General features: G+C 36.0%; 1 protein-coding gene across 1 annotated transcript in view; it reads left to right on the forward strand.

The window, feature by feature from the left end:
• CAND1 (cullin-associated and neddylation-dissociated 1) overlaps window positions 1-17,081 on the forward strand; it is a 20,923-nt gene extending 3,842 nt beyond the window's left edge. Inside the window, exons 2-14 of the mRNA XM_009077651.1 lie at window positions 4,037-4,191; window positions 5,953-6,076; window positions 6,490-6,746; window positions 6,830-6,935; window positions 7,406-7,551; window positions 8,580-8,872; window positions 9,558-9,699; window positions 10,330-11,823; window positions 12,601-12,696; window positions 14,346-14,515; window positions 14,626-14,790; window positions 15,010-15,117; window positions 16,382-17,081. Coding sequence (XP_009075899.1) covers window positions 4,037-4,191; window positions 5,953-6,076; window positions 6,490-6,746; window positions 6,830-6,935; window positions 7,406-7,551; window positions 8,580-8,872; window positions 9,558-9,699; window positions 10,330-11,823; window positions 12,601-12,696; window positions 14,346-14,515; window positions 14,626-14,790; window positions 15,010-15,117; window positions 16,382-16,606 — 3,481 coding nt within the window. The 3' untranslated portion in view covers window positions 16,607-17,081. The remainder of the gene's footprint in view (window positions 1-4,036; window positions 4,192-5,952; window positions 6,077-6,489; window positions 6,747-6,829; window positions 6,936-7,405; window positions 7,552-8,579; window positions 8,873-9,557; window positions 9,700-10,329; window positions 11,824-12,600; window positions 12,697-14,345; window positions 14,516-14,625; window positions 14,791-15,009; window positions 15,118-16,381) is intronic.
• Window positions 17,082-17,564: the final 483 nt, after the last annotated feature.

Raw genomic sequence — 17,564 nt, forward strand, 5'->3', positions numbered from 1 at the left:
TACACTACTCACATCATGCTGTACTGGTGATTTGAATAAATTCTTCAACTCTTCCCTGCAAGTAAATGTGCTTATTAGATAGCTGTAAAAACATGACAGTTTGAGACTGGAACTGGTTATGGGTTGGTGTCCATCTTCCTAATAAGGAGCTACACCTTTATTTTCAAATGCATGTGACTTAAAGGAGTTTTTATTTCTATAGGCAGCTGAATTTTTGACTTTAAGAGAAACAGGACACAATTATCGGCTAGTGAAAGGGAAAAGAGCAAAGAGCACTTAAAGCAATATCTGAAACAGCCTTCAAGTGTGCAAAATACATGCTTAAGTGCAAAAGCTTTGTAGTCAGATCCGATTTTATAAAAGAAGGTTATAGTTTATTTTCAACTTTTGATAAGCTTAGTTTGTAATCTGAGACTGATAATAAGGTCTGTAAGTGATATCTACTGATTTTGGAGGCCAGAAAAGCTCAATGCAATGCTTTTAAAAACTGAATTCACAATTGGTATGTCCACTTTATTGACCTAATAGATGGTTTAACACTTTGTAAAACTTGTAATTTAAAGTGTTTGTGTGAGTGTAATTTCAGCGGTTTGGTTATCTTTAAAACATTAGCAAAAAAGTGTTTGCTATACTTAATTGAGATGAATCTAATCGCCTGGTCTTGCTATGATTATTTTAGTTACTCATAGGTTACATTTGGAAAAAAACACATATTTAAATCAAAATAATTTAGTAGTTGTTGAGTAGTTCAGGTTTAAAATAATTTCTCCGGGTTACCGTGGACAGTCATTGTACCTTGGAATTGTTGGTTTCTGTTCTGTGAAATCAAGTTGTGGAGAAAGCTGGGAGCTTTTTGAGTAACTGGAGAAAGAGTTTCAACTGCAGCTAGGGATAGCTTGATGTATTTGAGTCTCAGAGGGAATTCTGTGATGGTAAAGGTCTTTACCAGTATCAGTGTGCAGAAATTCTTTTAGTAAGATTGTATTGTTAATTTTACATTATTGGAGCAGTAAAATAACGAGATTGGGTTGTGGATATGATCCTCTAAATCTCTACTCTCAGGGTTTTAGTAGTGGTGGAGATGGTTTAATGGAATTTAAAGAATCCAGTACAGTGCCCTTTTCCTAGATTAAAGAGTAGTGTCAGATTAGAGCCTGAGGTCTGACTACTTTTAACAAAGGATGTTCTGCCAGAGCTGTTCATTTCTGCAGGATCTGCTGAGGCAAGTGAGAAAACCATTCCATTATGTCTTCATTTCTCTGCACTTCAAGGGCTTCTGTTCATGCTTTGACCAGATACCAGTGTCTCAATTAACAATTCTCTTGAGATTATCTGTGTGCTGTATCTTTCAGAAATGTTGCACCAAGGTTGTTCTGATGTGTGTATCTCCATAAACTACTCTGCAAAATGAGTCAATTGCAACCTTCCTGAATTTGTGGCATTGGGGTGATCATAATGCATCAATTTCAGATGTCTGTGGTCTAGTTTGGCTGAAGTCAAGTTAGTTCCAAGTTTTGTGCATTAACAAAACTGAGTTAATTGTGATATTTCAGTGCATGGTATTGGTAAATACGTTTTGCCTTTACTACCTTCCCCTGCCCCATTGCCAGTATTTTCAGCAGATTTTAGCACAGGATTTCTCAGTTTCTTTCTTACCTTACTCTGGTTGAGTGAAAGCCTTTAGGAGTCCAGCTGGAGTTACTGGCTTGAAGCATTCTGAATCTGAGCTTAGTCCTTCAGTCCAGCTCCTTCTGACTGCTGTGTGTAGTGGATTACTTTGAGCTGTTGGAACAGTGTCTTTATTTTTTCAGGAGTGGAGAAAATGGTTGATCAGGTTGGGTGCAACCATGATTTCTGAGGGTCTGCAGTTGTGTGGTGGAGAGGGATGGCTTTGGAATGTCTGAGAGGACTTCTGAAGCAGGAAATATGAAAGGTTTGGAGAACTTAGAGTGTGTTTGTTTGGGAACATTTAGAGCAGGTAGAATTTGATGCTTTGAGACTGAAGAGAACTGAGTTTCGGAGGAACTTGAATTGTGTGGGTTTGGATTTACCCTGTGGGTGCTTCTAAGCTATTTTTTTTCCTTATAGCAGCACTTTGGAATTAAGCTACACCTCCTCAGGTCTCCACTGGTAAAGAAGTGCAGGGATTTGTCTGTTCCTCAGCAGTACCAGTGAGGTAGTAAGTGTGTGGGGTTGTCTTGCTGTCACTCTTGGCAAATCCAGTACTAAGCTCCTAAACTAACTTCAGTGCCTTTATGCTGAATTCACAGCATTGAGCCTTTCCTTCTGAGCAGTGATCTGTGACCTGTGTGTCCTCACAATTGCCTGGCTGACAGCTTTATTAGCTAGCAGTGAACCCAGGGTCCAGCTGTGTTCTTGGAGAGTTAGACTTAAAACTCCAGAGCCATTTCCAGTAAAACCAACCAACCAAAACTGTTTCAGTGTCATCTTGTACATTGTGCTTGTCTCTCTATGCATATAAATGAAGAAAGCAATTCTCTGTTAGACTGTAAAGACTCGAGTGATTTTTCTGTTTTAACACATTTGTGTGTTTCTGTAATGCAATAATGTGGGAATTAGATGATTTAAATACTAAACATAAAATAAGTTTTTGCCTGAGTGGCATAACTTGAACTGGATTTTGGACTATCAATTTTTAGAATATTATTCTTTATTGAGATTTTAGTATCTTGCTGGCTTGGAGAGAATTTCTGCTTACCTGTAGATCATTTCTCCCTTCCTCTAGTTTTGTGCAGTTGCCTTAATGCCTGTTCTTTTTTTTAGTATGCAGCTTGCTCTTAATTCAGAATAGTTTTCAAAATCTTATGAAATAAAACAAAAACATTTTTTTCCCCTCTGCTGTAACCACTAAGGTCTGAAAGGAAGTGCTTTGCATCCAGATAGTATTTTTCCAGTAATCTGGTACAATTAGAATGAGATGTACAGAATTTATTAATTTTACTAGTACTGCATCCTGATATTTACTACTCAGGGTTTAGCTCTGTACCCCGACCTGGTGACTCCATTATTACATTGTGCAATCAGATGTGTGAAATTGGAAGTTCTCTTCCCACTTTTTTTCCTAGTGTCTTGAGCTAGTTTTGTTTCTGTGAAGTGGTTTGAAAGGCTGGTTTTATTTCTATTTATATATATTGACGTTTGCGTATCAAACCAGCTTGTAGCCAAACTATTTTAAAAGTTTGATAATTGCTATTTGTTTCAAATCCTTGAAAATTTTAGTGCAAATGAATTTATTATAGCTTTCCAAATACTACTTTTTTCCCCCCTAAGCATGGGAAAACAGTCTTTCTTTGGACAGCACACTCTCTTTGCACTTAACAAGGAGTTAAAGGAGGCAAATACTTCTAGTTGGAAGTTGTTTTATTGTTAATTATGTTAATCTCTTTTACAAATAATTTCATCATCTGCTTGTAATGCTTCAATAAGGTCATGACAACATGGTCCTAAATCAGTGCAGTCTCAAAAGTCTGACATACTGATAGTGAATAGTGGTATGTATTAGAAATTCTAAACTTTGCATTCTTGATCATAGTCTTGTTTTGGTAACAAGTTAGTCCATTCAGTTTTCCTCTAGGGTTTCAGCATGACTTCAGCTCTGCAATATTAGTATCTATTAATCCTGTCAACAGCATTTCAGTTCCAATTAGCTTTGCTAGAATAAATGTTAATAAAAAGCAGGTTATTAAGGTTCACTGTGGAAAAAGCTGAAGTGTGTATGAAGCAGTGCTTTCTAATGTAGTCCTAATCAGTTTGTGATTGGCTTTAAGCTCGTCCTTTTTCTGCATTTGTTCATACAATGATTTCCACATATTTCAGTGTTACATTTCTGAGTTATGCAGAGGTTGTCTGTGTACATTATCAACCCAAGCAGCTGAGAGTTTTCAGATTTTAAAACTCTGCTTTGAATTGCTGCCAAAACCAACCTGAAGTTTGTGACTCGAATGCAAAATACTGAAATAAAATGAGTTGGTTTTTTTAAGGTTGCAGTTTTAATATTTTTCTTCTGTTTATACAGCCTTGGCCCTTTGGTGAGTAAAGTGAAGGAGTATCAAGTGGAGACCATTGTAGACACTCTCTGTACAAATATGCTCTCAGATAAAGAACAGTTACGTGACATTTCAAGCATTGGTCTTAAAACTGTGATTGGTGAACTCCCCCCAGCCTCCAGTGGTAAGGCAATTTGTACTCTAGACTTCATCAACTTGTATGATTTACTAATTAAAAAAATACAAAAGCTGGGTCTTCTAGTGAAGGGGGATTATGTTCATTTAGCACTGGAACTAATATCCTTTTACTTTCTTCTTCTCTGACTGTATTGCCAGATTTTATTAGTATAAAAACTTTTCTACTGAAGGATTGCATTAATGTGAAAAACAAACTTAGGGTATATGAACTTCAGTATAACAAATTGAGTGTAAAAGCTTCAGTTTTGATGATTGCCTGGTGGAGCATTTCTAGGCTGTTAGTAATAGCTACATCTTGTCTTGGTTTTTGGTTGATAGTACACTTTAAAATTGATTACAACTTGGGTATTTTTCTGATTTCTTCTCTGAGTTTCTGGGAAGTGTTTTGGAAAGTACCTTGTGTTTCTAACAACTGCTTCTTAAATGACCGAAATGCTTACCAGCAGGTTTAAATGAAGGCAGTCTTTCCTCCAAAAGAGGTAGCAATGTTGAACAGCTCATCAGTTCATGACATGACTTCTGTTCAAGTGCTTTTTAGATATCATAGTGTAGGATATGAATGAGAATAGAGAAATGATTAAAAAGGCTTTGGAAATGATGTTTTGAGAGACTGAGGTCTCTTAAAAAAAACCAACTTCTGATTTTAATATCCTTTTTAAAAGCTGGCATGTAAGTCCTGCTTTTATCAAGCAGTAGTGAGATGCATAAACTTTACATAAATAAGTAATTTTAAGTAAATCACTTTAAGCTTTTAATCTTTTGTTTGCCTATGCAAACCAAAAGGAGATTTTTGGGTGGAGGTAAAGCTTAAACTAAAATGTAACCAAATCTTTCAGTATCATTAATATTCCTAATATAAAAATTAATTAGATGTTGATTCTTCCTCTCAACTCAAACACAGATAGTTGTCATTTTTCTTAACCTTTCTTATATTTGACTGTCCAATGATTGTTTTAGTTTTAGCCATATAGTTAAAACTTTGCCAAAGTATATATAAACTAGAATTAATATACATTGGAATGGTATTAATTTTGCATTGAAATTTTCAAAGTGTGATGAAAAAAATGTCATACATGTGAAGATCAGCACTAAGCTTTGGGGTGTCATTACCATGAAATGAGTTCCTTCTCATAATTGCTTGGAACAATGCTAGACAAGTTCCAATAGATAGAGGACCTATGGCGTTGTTGTAAAGACATTTTTACTTGTATTTTAAAACACTTTGAGTGTGCATTTCATCCTCCTTTCTCAAATGTTTCAGCAGTATTTCACGTACTTACTATTTAAGTAGCTTCTTGTGCAAAATCATTTTGTTTTGCTTTTTTGTTATACAGCAGTTCTTTAGAGGTGGCTCTACCTACTTCTGTGCTTTTACTCACCAGATAGTTTATTCCTTCATTTTTACCTGTAGTCCTTTCATTTATTGCTCTAGACCTGTCTTTGCCTTCACTTTCCATTGCTTGCCCCACCGAAAGCTGTGTCTTTTCTGTTGTATATACCTTCTGGGACAAGAAACCCTCCTTCTCAGTATGTCTGTACACAAATAGTCTTTCAGCTCTAATGCAGAGCTTACATTACATCAGCAAACAAACTGCCTGTTCAAGCTTGGTTTGTTGTGTGGGAAAAGCTTCTTCATGTTGAGATTAGGTTGCTTTCCATAGTGAGAAACATGATCTCTGGTGTTAAAAAACTGCAGGGTTTTTTTTTTTTAAATTGTGAGGATGCTGAGGGTTTGTTGTCCTTTCAGGTTCAGCATTAGCAGCTAACGTTTGCAAAAAGATCACAGGGCGTCTCACTAGTGCTATAGCCAAGCAGGAAGATGTGTCTGTCCAGCTGGAGGCACTGGATATCATGGCTGATATGCTGAGCAGGTAAAGATCCCTCTTTTAAAACTCTGGAGAATGCTGGTAAATGCTCCTTAAAGCTTGAATTTTAGTTTCCCAAATGTTAAAATTAAATTGCTTGAAGTTATGGGAAATAATGTTATGTTATCAAGTATAGGTGGAACTTAATTTAGGAAAAAAAAGTTAATGTATTGAAGATAATTGATCGATTCCTTTATTATTTAATCTTCTGAGAACTGTAGTTTTAAGCTTATTTGTATGTTTATTGCTTTAAGGGTATATTTAAAGTAATTTATTTATTAAAAGGTTCCAAAAGCTTAAATTTAAAAACTTAATTGGAAACTGTGATGTTTGGAGAACATTTAAAATGTTGTTGTATAGTATATGCACAAAGTTATCTAGATTCAATTGGTTTGAGTTTGTGTTTTGTCTGTTTTAAGGCAAGGAGGACTACTTGTTAACTTCCATCCTTCAATTCTGACCTGTCTGCTCCCCCAGCTGACTAGCCCAAGACTTGCTGTGAGGAAAAGAACCATCATTGCACTTGGTCACCTGGTTATGAGTTGTGGCAATATGGTTTTTGTTGACCTCATTGAACATCTGTTGACAGAGCTGTCTAAAAATGATTCCATGTCAACAACTAGGACCTATATACAGTGTATTGCTGCTATCAGTAGGCAAGCAGGTCATAGAATAGGTAAGAAAAATATATACATTATCTGTAACTTGAAAGTTCTTAGGTGAGAGTATTTACTTTGTTAATTTTTTTTCTCTTCACAGGTGAATATCTGGAGAAAATAATTCCTTTGGTTGTAAAGTTTTGTAATGTAGATGATGATGAGCTCCGAGAGTACTGCATTCAAGCCTTTGAATCCTTTGTTAGGAGGTAAGTCATTCTCATGTACCTATTCCAGGCTTTCTTAAGATCTACCAGTGTGCCTTTGCTTGTAAGCTGTCAGCAGTCTCCTTCATACTAAATATTTTTGCAAGCTTTGAGCTGGAACTCTTTCTATAACTCTGTCTTGTGACTTAGCTGTTAAGCAGTGTCTTATGTCTGTACTTCAGAAACTTTCTACTGTGCCTTTGCTACTTGTGAAAACAGGAGGTGGGAAGTATTCTAATAATATTTGTGTCCAGTAGTGGTGACAAAAAAAATTATATCCAAAGGCATATCTTGGTTGTCTGCAACCTTCCAATCTAGTAGATCCTGTCATCTTCCTTTTGGAATTTCTATAATTCAGATGGATTCATTCGTGTTACTTGTTTTGGCTAATGTCTCCAAAGTATAGTAAGTGGCATGAAATCTTTGAATTCTTCAAAATAATTTTACATTGACTCTATTTTTGTATTACACAGATGTCCTAAAGAAGTTTACCCTCATGTATCTACTATTATAAACATTTGTCTTAAATATCTTACATATGATCCTAATTACAATTATGATGATGAAGATGAAGATGAAAATGCTATGGATGCTGATGGTGGTGATGATGATGATCAAGGTATATTTTCTCTTTGGTTTGGGGGAGAGGATGAGCTTGTGATCATCTGAGAAAATTGGTGTGGGTGATGCTGCTACTAAGTACCAACATTTGAATGACTCGTGTGCCTTTGTATTCAGTTTTTGTACCTCTTTTAAACATACCTTATGAACTCACTTCATGGAATAAAAGTATAGGATGTTGTTGCTGGAGAGAAGTAATTCCACAGGTGAACATAAAGTACAAGACAAATATTTTAGAATACTTGAAAGGTGGAAAAAGGCAGAAGTGTGTAGTATGATATAAGTAAAGTGAGAAGAACATTAGTTAATGAATTGGAAATACAGCATGGGAAAGTCATCTCACTACTTTTCACTATAATATTTTGTACCTGATGCATAGAATCAGAATAGATTGAAAAATTATTCAGTATCTTTCTGTTGGATAAAAAAAAGTTTTAGACTGAAAGGCATAAGGTATTTATTGTTAATATGGTGGCAATGCATTGCTATGAGTAAGCTTTATGAAGACTTGGACACACAAATAATCTGAACTGAGAGCATAACATTCTCATTACTTAAGGAGAGAATGAGCTGCACAGATGTTGTTTTAGCACCTGAAAAATCTGTATTGCTTATTTTATATATTTTTTTGTCATTTTTCGGGGCAGTGTATGGTTTGATTTACTCCTAGAAAGAAGTAAACAGAATAATTTGTTGAATCTTGACCAGCTTGTATTTGTTGTTTACGTCATGACATAAGAAGAATATGCTTTAAATCAGTAGTCAGGCTATAAATATGATGGGAACCTCTTTGACCTGTTTGCAGTTTAAATGAATACGTGTGTAAGACTAGTATGAAAAAATTGGCAGAGAATTACAACTTAGGCTGTTTAGAAGGATTTTCATATGTGTTTTTCAACATAGCTCTGAACCTGTTTCTTTGTGTGTCTTATGCAAAGAACCCACCTGTGTTCTTTTTCATTGTTTAGAATAAAACTTGATGCTTTGCTTGTCTAGATTTGAACCTGTGTAATTTATTTTTTTCAGGGAGTGATGATGAATATAGTGATGATGATGACATGAGCTGGAAAGTGAGACGAGCAGCTGCTAAATGTCTGGATGCTGTGGTTAGCACACGACACGAAATGCTTCCAGAGTTCTACAAAACTGTATCTCCTGCTTTAATAGCCAGATTCAAAGAACGTGAGGAGAATGTTAAAGCAGATGTTTTTCACGCATATCTTTCTCTTTTAAAACAAACTCGGCCTGTGCAAAGCTGGCTCAGTGATCCTGATGCCATGGAACAAGGAGACACACCTTTGACAATGCTTCAGAGTCAGGTGATTTGCCAAGATTTTTGTCATGTTTGAGAAGACATGCTGAAGTTGCACCCTGTTCATAAGGATAGTTTATTAAATGTTGCCTTATCATGCTTTCTTCATGCACAGGTTGCAATTTATTCCTGTGGTACTAACACAGAGAGCAAGCTGGCTAAACTGGCCCCAAAAGATGCAGCAGTCTTGGAAACTGAAATTACTGACTCATGCAAATGTGACTGTTTGATTTTAGTTATTTGATTTTAGTTGTTTACCATCACCTGTCCAAGTTGCATGTCCTATGTCATTTAGACAAATGACTAAAGCAAATAGTTACTTCATGCATTCTGTATGCAGATGTAAGCTCTAATGATCAAGATAAAACTTGATTTGCTACAACATATTTTATTTGCAGAATAAAAAGGATAATGATAAAAAACTTTTTCTAAGTGAATTATTTGTGTGACTTTTCAGTTGTTGCTCTCTACAGTTTTATTAATGCCTTTTAAAGCTAAATTGCTATTTTTTATAGCAGTTATTTTGAGTCTTTATTTCCCAGTGTTTCTATAACTTCTCTAATTCTGTAGAGAAATCAGAGGGGTAGACACATCTGTCTTCAAAGACACATCTGTCTTTAAAACCCCCCAGTGGTAAATGCTGGAAGAAGTGGTGGCTGTTGAATCAATTAACAGATGTGTGATGTTTGCAGGTCCCCAACGTAGTTAAAGCCTTGCACAAACAGATGAAGGAGAAGAGTGTGAAGACTCGTCAGTGTTGCTTTAATATGCTGACTGAGCTAGTCAACGTATTGCCTGGAGCCCTAACACAACATGTTCCTGTACTTGTACCAGGTATGAGAAACATATTATTAAGTTAAAGATTTATTAACAAATTGGATGTCAAGTTCTGAAATCTTTTGAGTCCTGACTCTGGTTTTTGCAAAAGCTTTGAATCATGGCTTCTGTTTGAAGGAAATGGCAAAATTATCATCTACTATATGGATCCATATAAATGTTTAAGTGACATTTTTCCATTAATCTTGAAAACAAGGGGTGACTCTAAGATTGAGGGGTTTGTTTTCTTCTGTATCAAAAAACCCCAAGTTGTTCTGCTTCTTAATTGCAAGACCAAGCTGCCTTCTTTCTAATCTCAGCAGAGCAAAATACTGACTGTATTTTAGCTTTTGAAACCTAAAATGTTGAAGTTTGAAGTAAGAAGGAAAGATAAGGTTGGAAATGTTAAAGGTTCAGAATTCCCTGATAATTAAGAAAATGCATCACAAACTATCAAATGAGCCATGTCCTCTGGTGGAGGAAGCTTAGAAACTGATTAACTGAATAAAGTGGTGAAAGGGGCTTGGAAGCATTCAAGAAGGGTTGGGAGCAGGAGAACATAAATTCAGCGTAGCTGCTTTCCTTCAGAGGATCTAGCAGACTATAAATACCTACCCTAAAAATACATTTTTCTTTTTTTTCTTCCAGGAATAATTTTTTCACTGAATGACAAATCAAGTTCTTCTAATCTGAAGATAGATGCTTTGTCCTGTTTATATGTCATCCTCTGCAATCATTCTCCCCAAGTCTTTCATCCTCATGTTCAAGCATTGGTACCTCCAGTTGTAGCTTGTGTTGGAGACCCATTTTACAAGATAACATCAGAGGCACTTTTGGTTACCCAACAACTTGTGAAGGTCATTCGCCCTTTAGACCAGCCTACTTCCTTTGATGCTACTCCTTACATCAAAGATTTGTTTACTTGTACAATCAAGAGATTAAAGGCTGCTGACATTGATCAGGAGGTGAAAGAAAGGGCAATATCTTGCATGGGTCAAATCATTTGTAGCCTTGGTGACAGCCTAGGCTCAGACCTGCCTAGTACACTGCAGATCTTTCTAGAGAGACTGAAAAATGAGATCACTCGGTTAACGACAGTGAAGGCCATGACATTGATTGCTGGTTCTCCTTTGAAGATAGATTTGAGACCAATCCTTGGGGAAGGAGTTCCTATTCTTGCTTCTTTTTTGAGAAAGAACCAGCGAGCTTTGAAACTGGGCACTCTTTCTGCTCTAGATATTTTAATTAAGAATTACAGTGACAGCTTGACAGCTGCTATGATTGATGCTGTCCTGGATGAGCTTCCACCTCTGATTAGTGAAAGTGATATGCATGTATCACAGATGGCCATCAGTTTTCTGACAACATTGGCTAAAGTCTATCCTTCCTCCCTGTCAAAGATTAGTGGCTCCATTCTCAATGAACTTATTGGGCTGGTAAGATCACCTCTACTGCAGGGTGGAGCACTTAGTGCCATGCTAGAATTTTTCCAAGCTTTGGTGGTGACTGGTACAAATAATTTAGGCTATATGGATTTAATGCGCATGTTGACGGGTCCAGTGTACTCACAGAGCACAGCACTTACTCACAAACAGTCTTACTATTCCATTGCCAAATGTGTTGCTGCCCTCACTCGAGCCTGCCCTAAGGATGGACCAGCTGTCGTAGGTCAGTTCATTCAAGATGTTAAGAACTCAAGGTCCACAGATTCCATTCGTCTGTTGGCTTTGCTTTCTCTTGGGGAAGTTGGGCATCACATTGACTTAAGTGGACAGATTGAGCTGAAGTCTGTAATCCTAGAAGCATTCTCTTCTCCTAGTGAAGAAGTAAAATCAGCAGCATCTTACGCCTTAGGCAGTATTAGCGTTGGCAATCTTCCTGAGTATCTGCCATTTGTCCTGCAAGAAATAACCAGTCAGCCTAAGAGGCAATACCTGCTGCTTCATTCCTTGAAAGAAATCATTAGTTCTGCATCAGTGATTGGCCTCAAACCATACGTTGAGAACATCTGGGCTTTACTCCTGAAACACTGTGAATGTGCCGAAGAGGGTACGAGGAATGTTGTTGCTGAATGCTTGGGCAAGCTTACGTTGATAGACCCAGAGACCCTCCTGCCACGACTCAAAGGATACTTGGCATCAGGTGAGGAGGAGTGATGCATGTACATATTGTAGCAAATGGCTTTGTGCTACCTGTTAGTAAATGGATCTAGTTTTGGAAAGGATTTGCTTAAATTTTGTGATAGTCTTGAAGTTTTGCTCCCCCACACCCAACAATGCGAAGCTTAGGTGGTTCTGTTTTTACTAGAGGTTGTTAGTCATACATAACATGAATTACTTTTAGGCTCTGCTTTGACTGTGGTATTTCAATTAATGATATGTTTGAGAAAGAGCTATACACCTAAAGAGAAAGGAGCGTTGGTGCCAAGAACAAATTAACAAACCAGTTGCAACATGTTGACCTTTTGGTGTAAATATATAATAATAAATATATAACTTGCAGATAAGGATTCTGAAATTCTTATGGATTAGGAAGGGTCATTGTGCATAATTCATGAGTCAGTTTCATATAAAAAGTGTATTCACATGTTTTCTTCACATGCTGCTGCCTTAAAGGGGAGAGGATTTTTTGTAGGCCTGTGTGATCATAAATAATCTATTCTAATAGGTTTATTACTAACATTTTCTGCAGCAGATAACATTACATTCTTATTACAAGAGTTGTGGTATTTTTCCCCAGTTTAAAATGTTTTCTCCACGGATTTACTTCAGTTACAGATTGCATTGCTAGTCATAAATAACATTTCTTGTTTGTTCTTAATGTTAGAAGTCTAAAAGGAATGAATGGTGTTGAGCATGATTTAGATCCTGTAGTTGCTCTGTTTTAATTCTGCATGTTCCCACTTTGGTTTCCTTTTAGGGTCCTCTTATGCTCGAAGTTCAGTGGTTACTGCTGTTAAGTTCACCATTTCTGATCATCCACAACCCATAGACCCACTCTTGAAGAACTGCATAGGTAAGTTCTTTACTTTTACCAACAGCTTCTGTGTTTTCAGGTAATTGAATTACATTTAAAATGTGTTGTTTGTGTTTTCAGAAGTAAATATTTTGCAGGTACTAGAATTAGCTGCTAATGATAATCATTGGAAGAGTTACAAGATGTTTCCATAAAGGCCAATCATTTCTATTAATACTATTTTGTTTGAATTCTGAGCAGTAAACATTGTGTGACTAAAAATTCTGGAGCTCTGATGGGTGATACAAGAAGCTAGGGAAGATGGGACCCAAAGGCTGATTCCCTTTGCCATGCTCTGGCCAAATTTTATAAGTTTGATGTAGTAAGGTGTACTGTCTTTACCCAGAAGGGTGGTCTTGGAAATATTTGGCATTCAGTCACTTAAAATATATATTTATATGTGAATTCTGAGTGTTACCAGGTTTTGAATTGTAAATATAGGTCCTTATGGTTCTATAATGCTCATAGTCTGAAAACATTTGGAATTGTGTATATTTTTGTAGGGATAAGGTAATCAGAGCTTTCAGTGTAACATCAGTAGGATAAAGAGCTTTGCAATGCTGTGGCTTTTTGATCTTTTCTCATTCATATGACAAAGTATTGTACATTTGTTTAATGTGTTATGGTGAGTGTTTTATACTTGATTAATTACTGGGTTAAAGAGCTGTAAAAATGTCTGTACTGCTAAACCTAATGGGGGAAAATTTTTCTCTTTAGAAGCATGAAGTTTTGTGGAGGACAAGGGTTTTATTTATGGGGAAGTTAGGCCAGTTCCTATGTGTTATTTTCATCACTAAGCTTACATCATTTGAAAAAAAAAACATTCAAGAATTGATTATGCTCGTGGGCTTGTTCTCCTCCCACTGAAGGTGCATTGCCCCTTTGGTTTCTACAAATATTTATTGATTATTCAGTCCAAAACCTATCAGTGCTTAAAAAAAAAATATCTCAGTCCCCTTTGGTTTTGTAACCCAGTTTCTTTTGTGCGTGTAGAATTCTTTTTGTTTACACGTTGTTGTTTTTCTCCTTTGAAAAATTTCACTTCTCATGGAAGTTGCTAGGAAAACTTCACAGACATTAAGGAAAAATAGGCTATATACATGCAGGCATTTATTTTAACAAGGCTGTGTTATAGAAAAGCTAAAGATGCCTCATGGTAGGGTGGGATGAGAGAGGTGTTGAGCAGGTCTATTTTATGGTAATTTAGATAATCTCAGTATATGCCAATGTAGGGGTTAAAAATCAGTATGTTGATAGTTTCCTTAAGATGTGTTCTCTCCTTGAACTGCAGAATGTAAATTGGTTTTCTAATGCATATTCTGAAAGTATTTTAATGGGAAAAAAGGGTTAAATATAACCAAATCAGTATTTTTAGGAAAGTTGCAATATCATGAAGTGTTGGCCATTTATTTTGATGGTCTTTTCTCCTGTTTCATTATATGGAATACTATGTATTGATTATATTAATACTCATAACTATCATTAATCATTTTATTTGTGTAATCATGTTGAAATAGCAGGTGTCTGTTATATTAAAATGTCTCAATCAAATATGTCTTTTGGAAAGGTTAAGCCTAAGCAAAGAGATTTCTATAGTTGCAAATGAAAAAGATGCTTATAGGGTGATTTGTTTCTGCATGTGATTTCAGGTGATTTCCTGAAAACACTGGAGGACCCAGATCTCAATGTCAGGAGAGTGGCCCTCGTGACATTTAACTCAGCTGCCCACAATAAACCATCTTTGATAAGGGACCTCTTAGATACTGTGCTTCCTCATCTTTACAATGAAACAAAAGTCAGAAAGGAATTAATCAGAGAGGTATGTTAACTAAGAAAACACAGTGCTAAATATATGCAAGTAGATGCCGTTTTTTTTTTAAAAAAAGACTCAACTATGGTGTTTTTTTGTCTGTTTTAATTCACTGACAGGTAGAAATGGGACCATTTAAGCATACAGTTGATGATGGGTTGGACATAAGGAAAGCAGCTTTTGAGTGCATGTATACTCTTTTGGACAGCTGTTTGGATAGACTAGATATATTTGAATTCTTGAACCATGTTGAAGATGGCCTGAAGGATCACTACGATATTAAGGTTAGCTGTCATTTGATTCTGTCAACAAATTTGACTTTGCTAAAATATTTTCAGTAACAAATAGACTGAAATGGTGAAAATATTACTTCATATACTTCACTACCTTTGCCATTTTCATTCAGGTGACTGTTAAAAAGGTTACACAGCGTTGTAGGAAGTCTATCTCCACATATGTTCTCGGCATAACTAATTGTTGAATTATTTTCTTTCCTCAATTAGATGCTAACCTTTCTAATGCTGGTGAGGCTGTCTACCCTTTGTCCCAGTGCAGTGCTGCAGAGGTTGGATAGACTGGTTGAACCTTTACGTGCTACATGTACAACTAAGGTACTTACATTTGAGTTATTTGTGAACTATTTGGTCTTACAGAAATACAAATGTACTTGTGTTGAAAAAATACTGCAGCATTTCCTGAGTTACAGTTGGTAACTGCAGTAGGCTGGATAATATAAATAAGTGAGCCCTTATACATGTGTTAAATTTATTTAAATTGCAAGTGGAGTGGTAGTCTCCTTAGCCTCATTTTCAAAATCCTCTTGTTTCTTTGGTGCCCCTTCCTTAAAAGTTCAACTGCCACTTGGGCAAGTTGTAAATCTCACTTCATTATAAACAGTGGAACTGGGATGCTGAGAGTTTTTATGACTTCTGCTGGCTGCATTGTTCCAGGCAAGCACTTTGGTGATGAGGGCAGTGTAAAGTACTCCTATTTTTTGGATGGATTTTTAATTTTTTTTTTGTTTGTTTTTTTTTTGTTTTTTTTTGTTGTTTTTTTTTTTGTTTTTTTTTGTTGTTTTTTTTTTTGTTTTTTTTTGTTGTTTTTTTTTTTGTTTTTTTTTGTTGTTTTTTTTTTTGTTTTTTTTTGTTGTTTTTTTTTTTGTTTTTTTTTGTTGTTTTTTTTTTTGTTTTTTTTTTTTTTTTTTTTGTTTAGCCCATCTTCATTTGTATTACAAGGTTCTTGGGTCCTGGCACAGTTAGTCTCCTTCAATTCCTGCTCTTGTCTTGATCCACCTGCAAGCTCTGACAATCATTTTAATGCCTGTTTTACCTTTCTTTTCCATTACTGGCGTCTGATATATTTCACTTCAAGAAAATTGACTGTCTTGAATTATAACTTGTTTGTATCACTGAAACATCTTTGAGAATTCTTACAGAAGGTTAAATGAAGTTTAACCTGAAGTTAAACTTACAATTGAAGTTTTTCTAATGAAGGTCAAGTTTTTAAACAAATTCTGTTCTCTGTAAGCTGGGAGTCCTGTGATAATAGCAGTTTAATGTCATTTGCTGACCTTACTAGCTAAAGGTTGGCTGCTATAATTTCTTTGATTTGGTGATTGACTTTGTAGCTTATAACCTTTTTCTGCTTACCTTGCAGTATTGAAGCTTTAGTCTATTTGTAAACTGCTGGCTAAAATGATGTCTGGGGCTATTTTTAGGATTTTTTTTGTTTTTCTAAGAGTTTAAATCATTTTGAGAGCTGTGCAAAGTGGTAGTCTGTAAGGAAATAGGTTTTTGAGAGGTGCTTTTTCTTTTAAAGGTGGACATAGATGGAGGGCTAAGTAAAGTTTCAAATGTATTTTCCTTTTTTCCCTAGGTAAAGGCAAACTCAGTGAAACAGGAGTTTGAAAAGCAAGATGAACTAAAAAGATCTGCTATGAGGGCTGTAGCAGCACTTCTAACCATTCCAGAAGCAGAGAAGAGTCCATTAATGAGTGAATTTCAGTCACAGATAAGCTCTAACCCTGAGCTGGCAGCAATCTTTGAAAGTATCCAAAAAGATTCATCATCCACAAACTTGGAATCAATGGACACTAGTTAGATGTTTGTCTAAAATGGGGACCATTGTGTTGAACCATATGATGCACTGAATTGACAGGCTATGAGTAAGAAACAGAAAAAGTATCTAATCTACACATTGTTCCACTTGGTTTACCTTTATGGAGACAGTTGGCTTTTCCCATTCTTGCTTTTCTAGCATTTATTCCAGAAATGTATTTCCATAATCCAGAGTTTGTTAACCACTCTTGTTTTAGTGGATTTGGCCACATTTGGGAACTAAAAAGCTGAAGCATGGTATATGGAAATAGGTTCCAACATCCATTGCCCTATAATGTTTAGGATTAAAATGTTAAAATTTTGTGACCATGATTTTTTTTTTTTCTTTTACTCACTCTTTTTACTTGTAAACAAAAAAAAGGGGGGAGGTGGGAATCAAGTGTCCAGCTGCACCATGTTTTTTGTATATCTTTTTATTCATTTTTGTTTCAGCTCCATAAATTGGTTTGGCTAGCAGATGAATTTCGTGTAAGAGTTATTATATTAAAAAGAGGGTTTGGGCACAGTTGGAAAAAAGCAGACAAATGTCATTTTTAAAGATGTGGGGATTAGAAAACCAAGATCCCTGTCACACACACTAATTTTGCATGAGCAAGTTTACAAATATATATTGTCTGTAAAACAGCATGTGCAGTTTCTTCGTAATGCAAGTTAAAATAAGTTCTACTGTATCAGTGCAGTTTTCAGGTATTTTGACACACAGACCATTCCTACAGGAAGGGGTGAATGAAGGTTTGCTGTCTTCACCTGGCGTTTCCCAATGCCAGGAATATGACCCTGCAGATGTTCTTACAGTAAACATGACAATTTCTGCAGTTTTCATGGATTTTCATTCCCAAAGATTGGCTCCACTGGAACTGAGCTGGACAAACCATAAGAGTGGAGGGAAATAGGATGAGATGGAGGTAAAATGAGCAGAGAAAACAATAGTTGACAGAGGC

The sequence above is a fragment of the Acanthisitta chloris genome, unplaced genomic scaffold (genome assembly GCF_000695815.1).
Source record: "Acanthisitta chloris isolate BGI_N310 unplaced genomic scaffold, ASM69581v1 scaffold23546, whole genome shotgun sequence".
Classification (NCBI taxonomy): Eukaryota; Metazoa; Chordata; class Aves; order Passeriformes; family Acanthisittidae; genus Acanthisitta; species Acanthisitta chloris.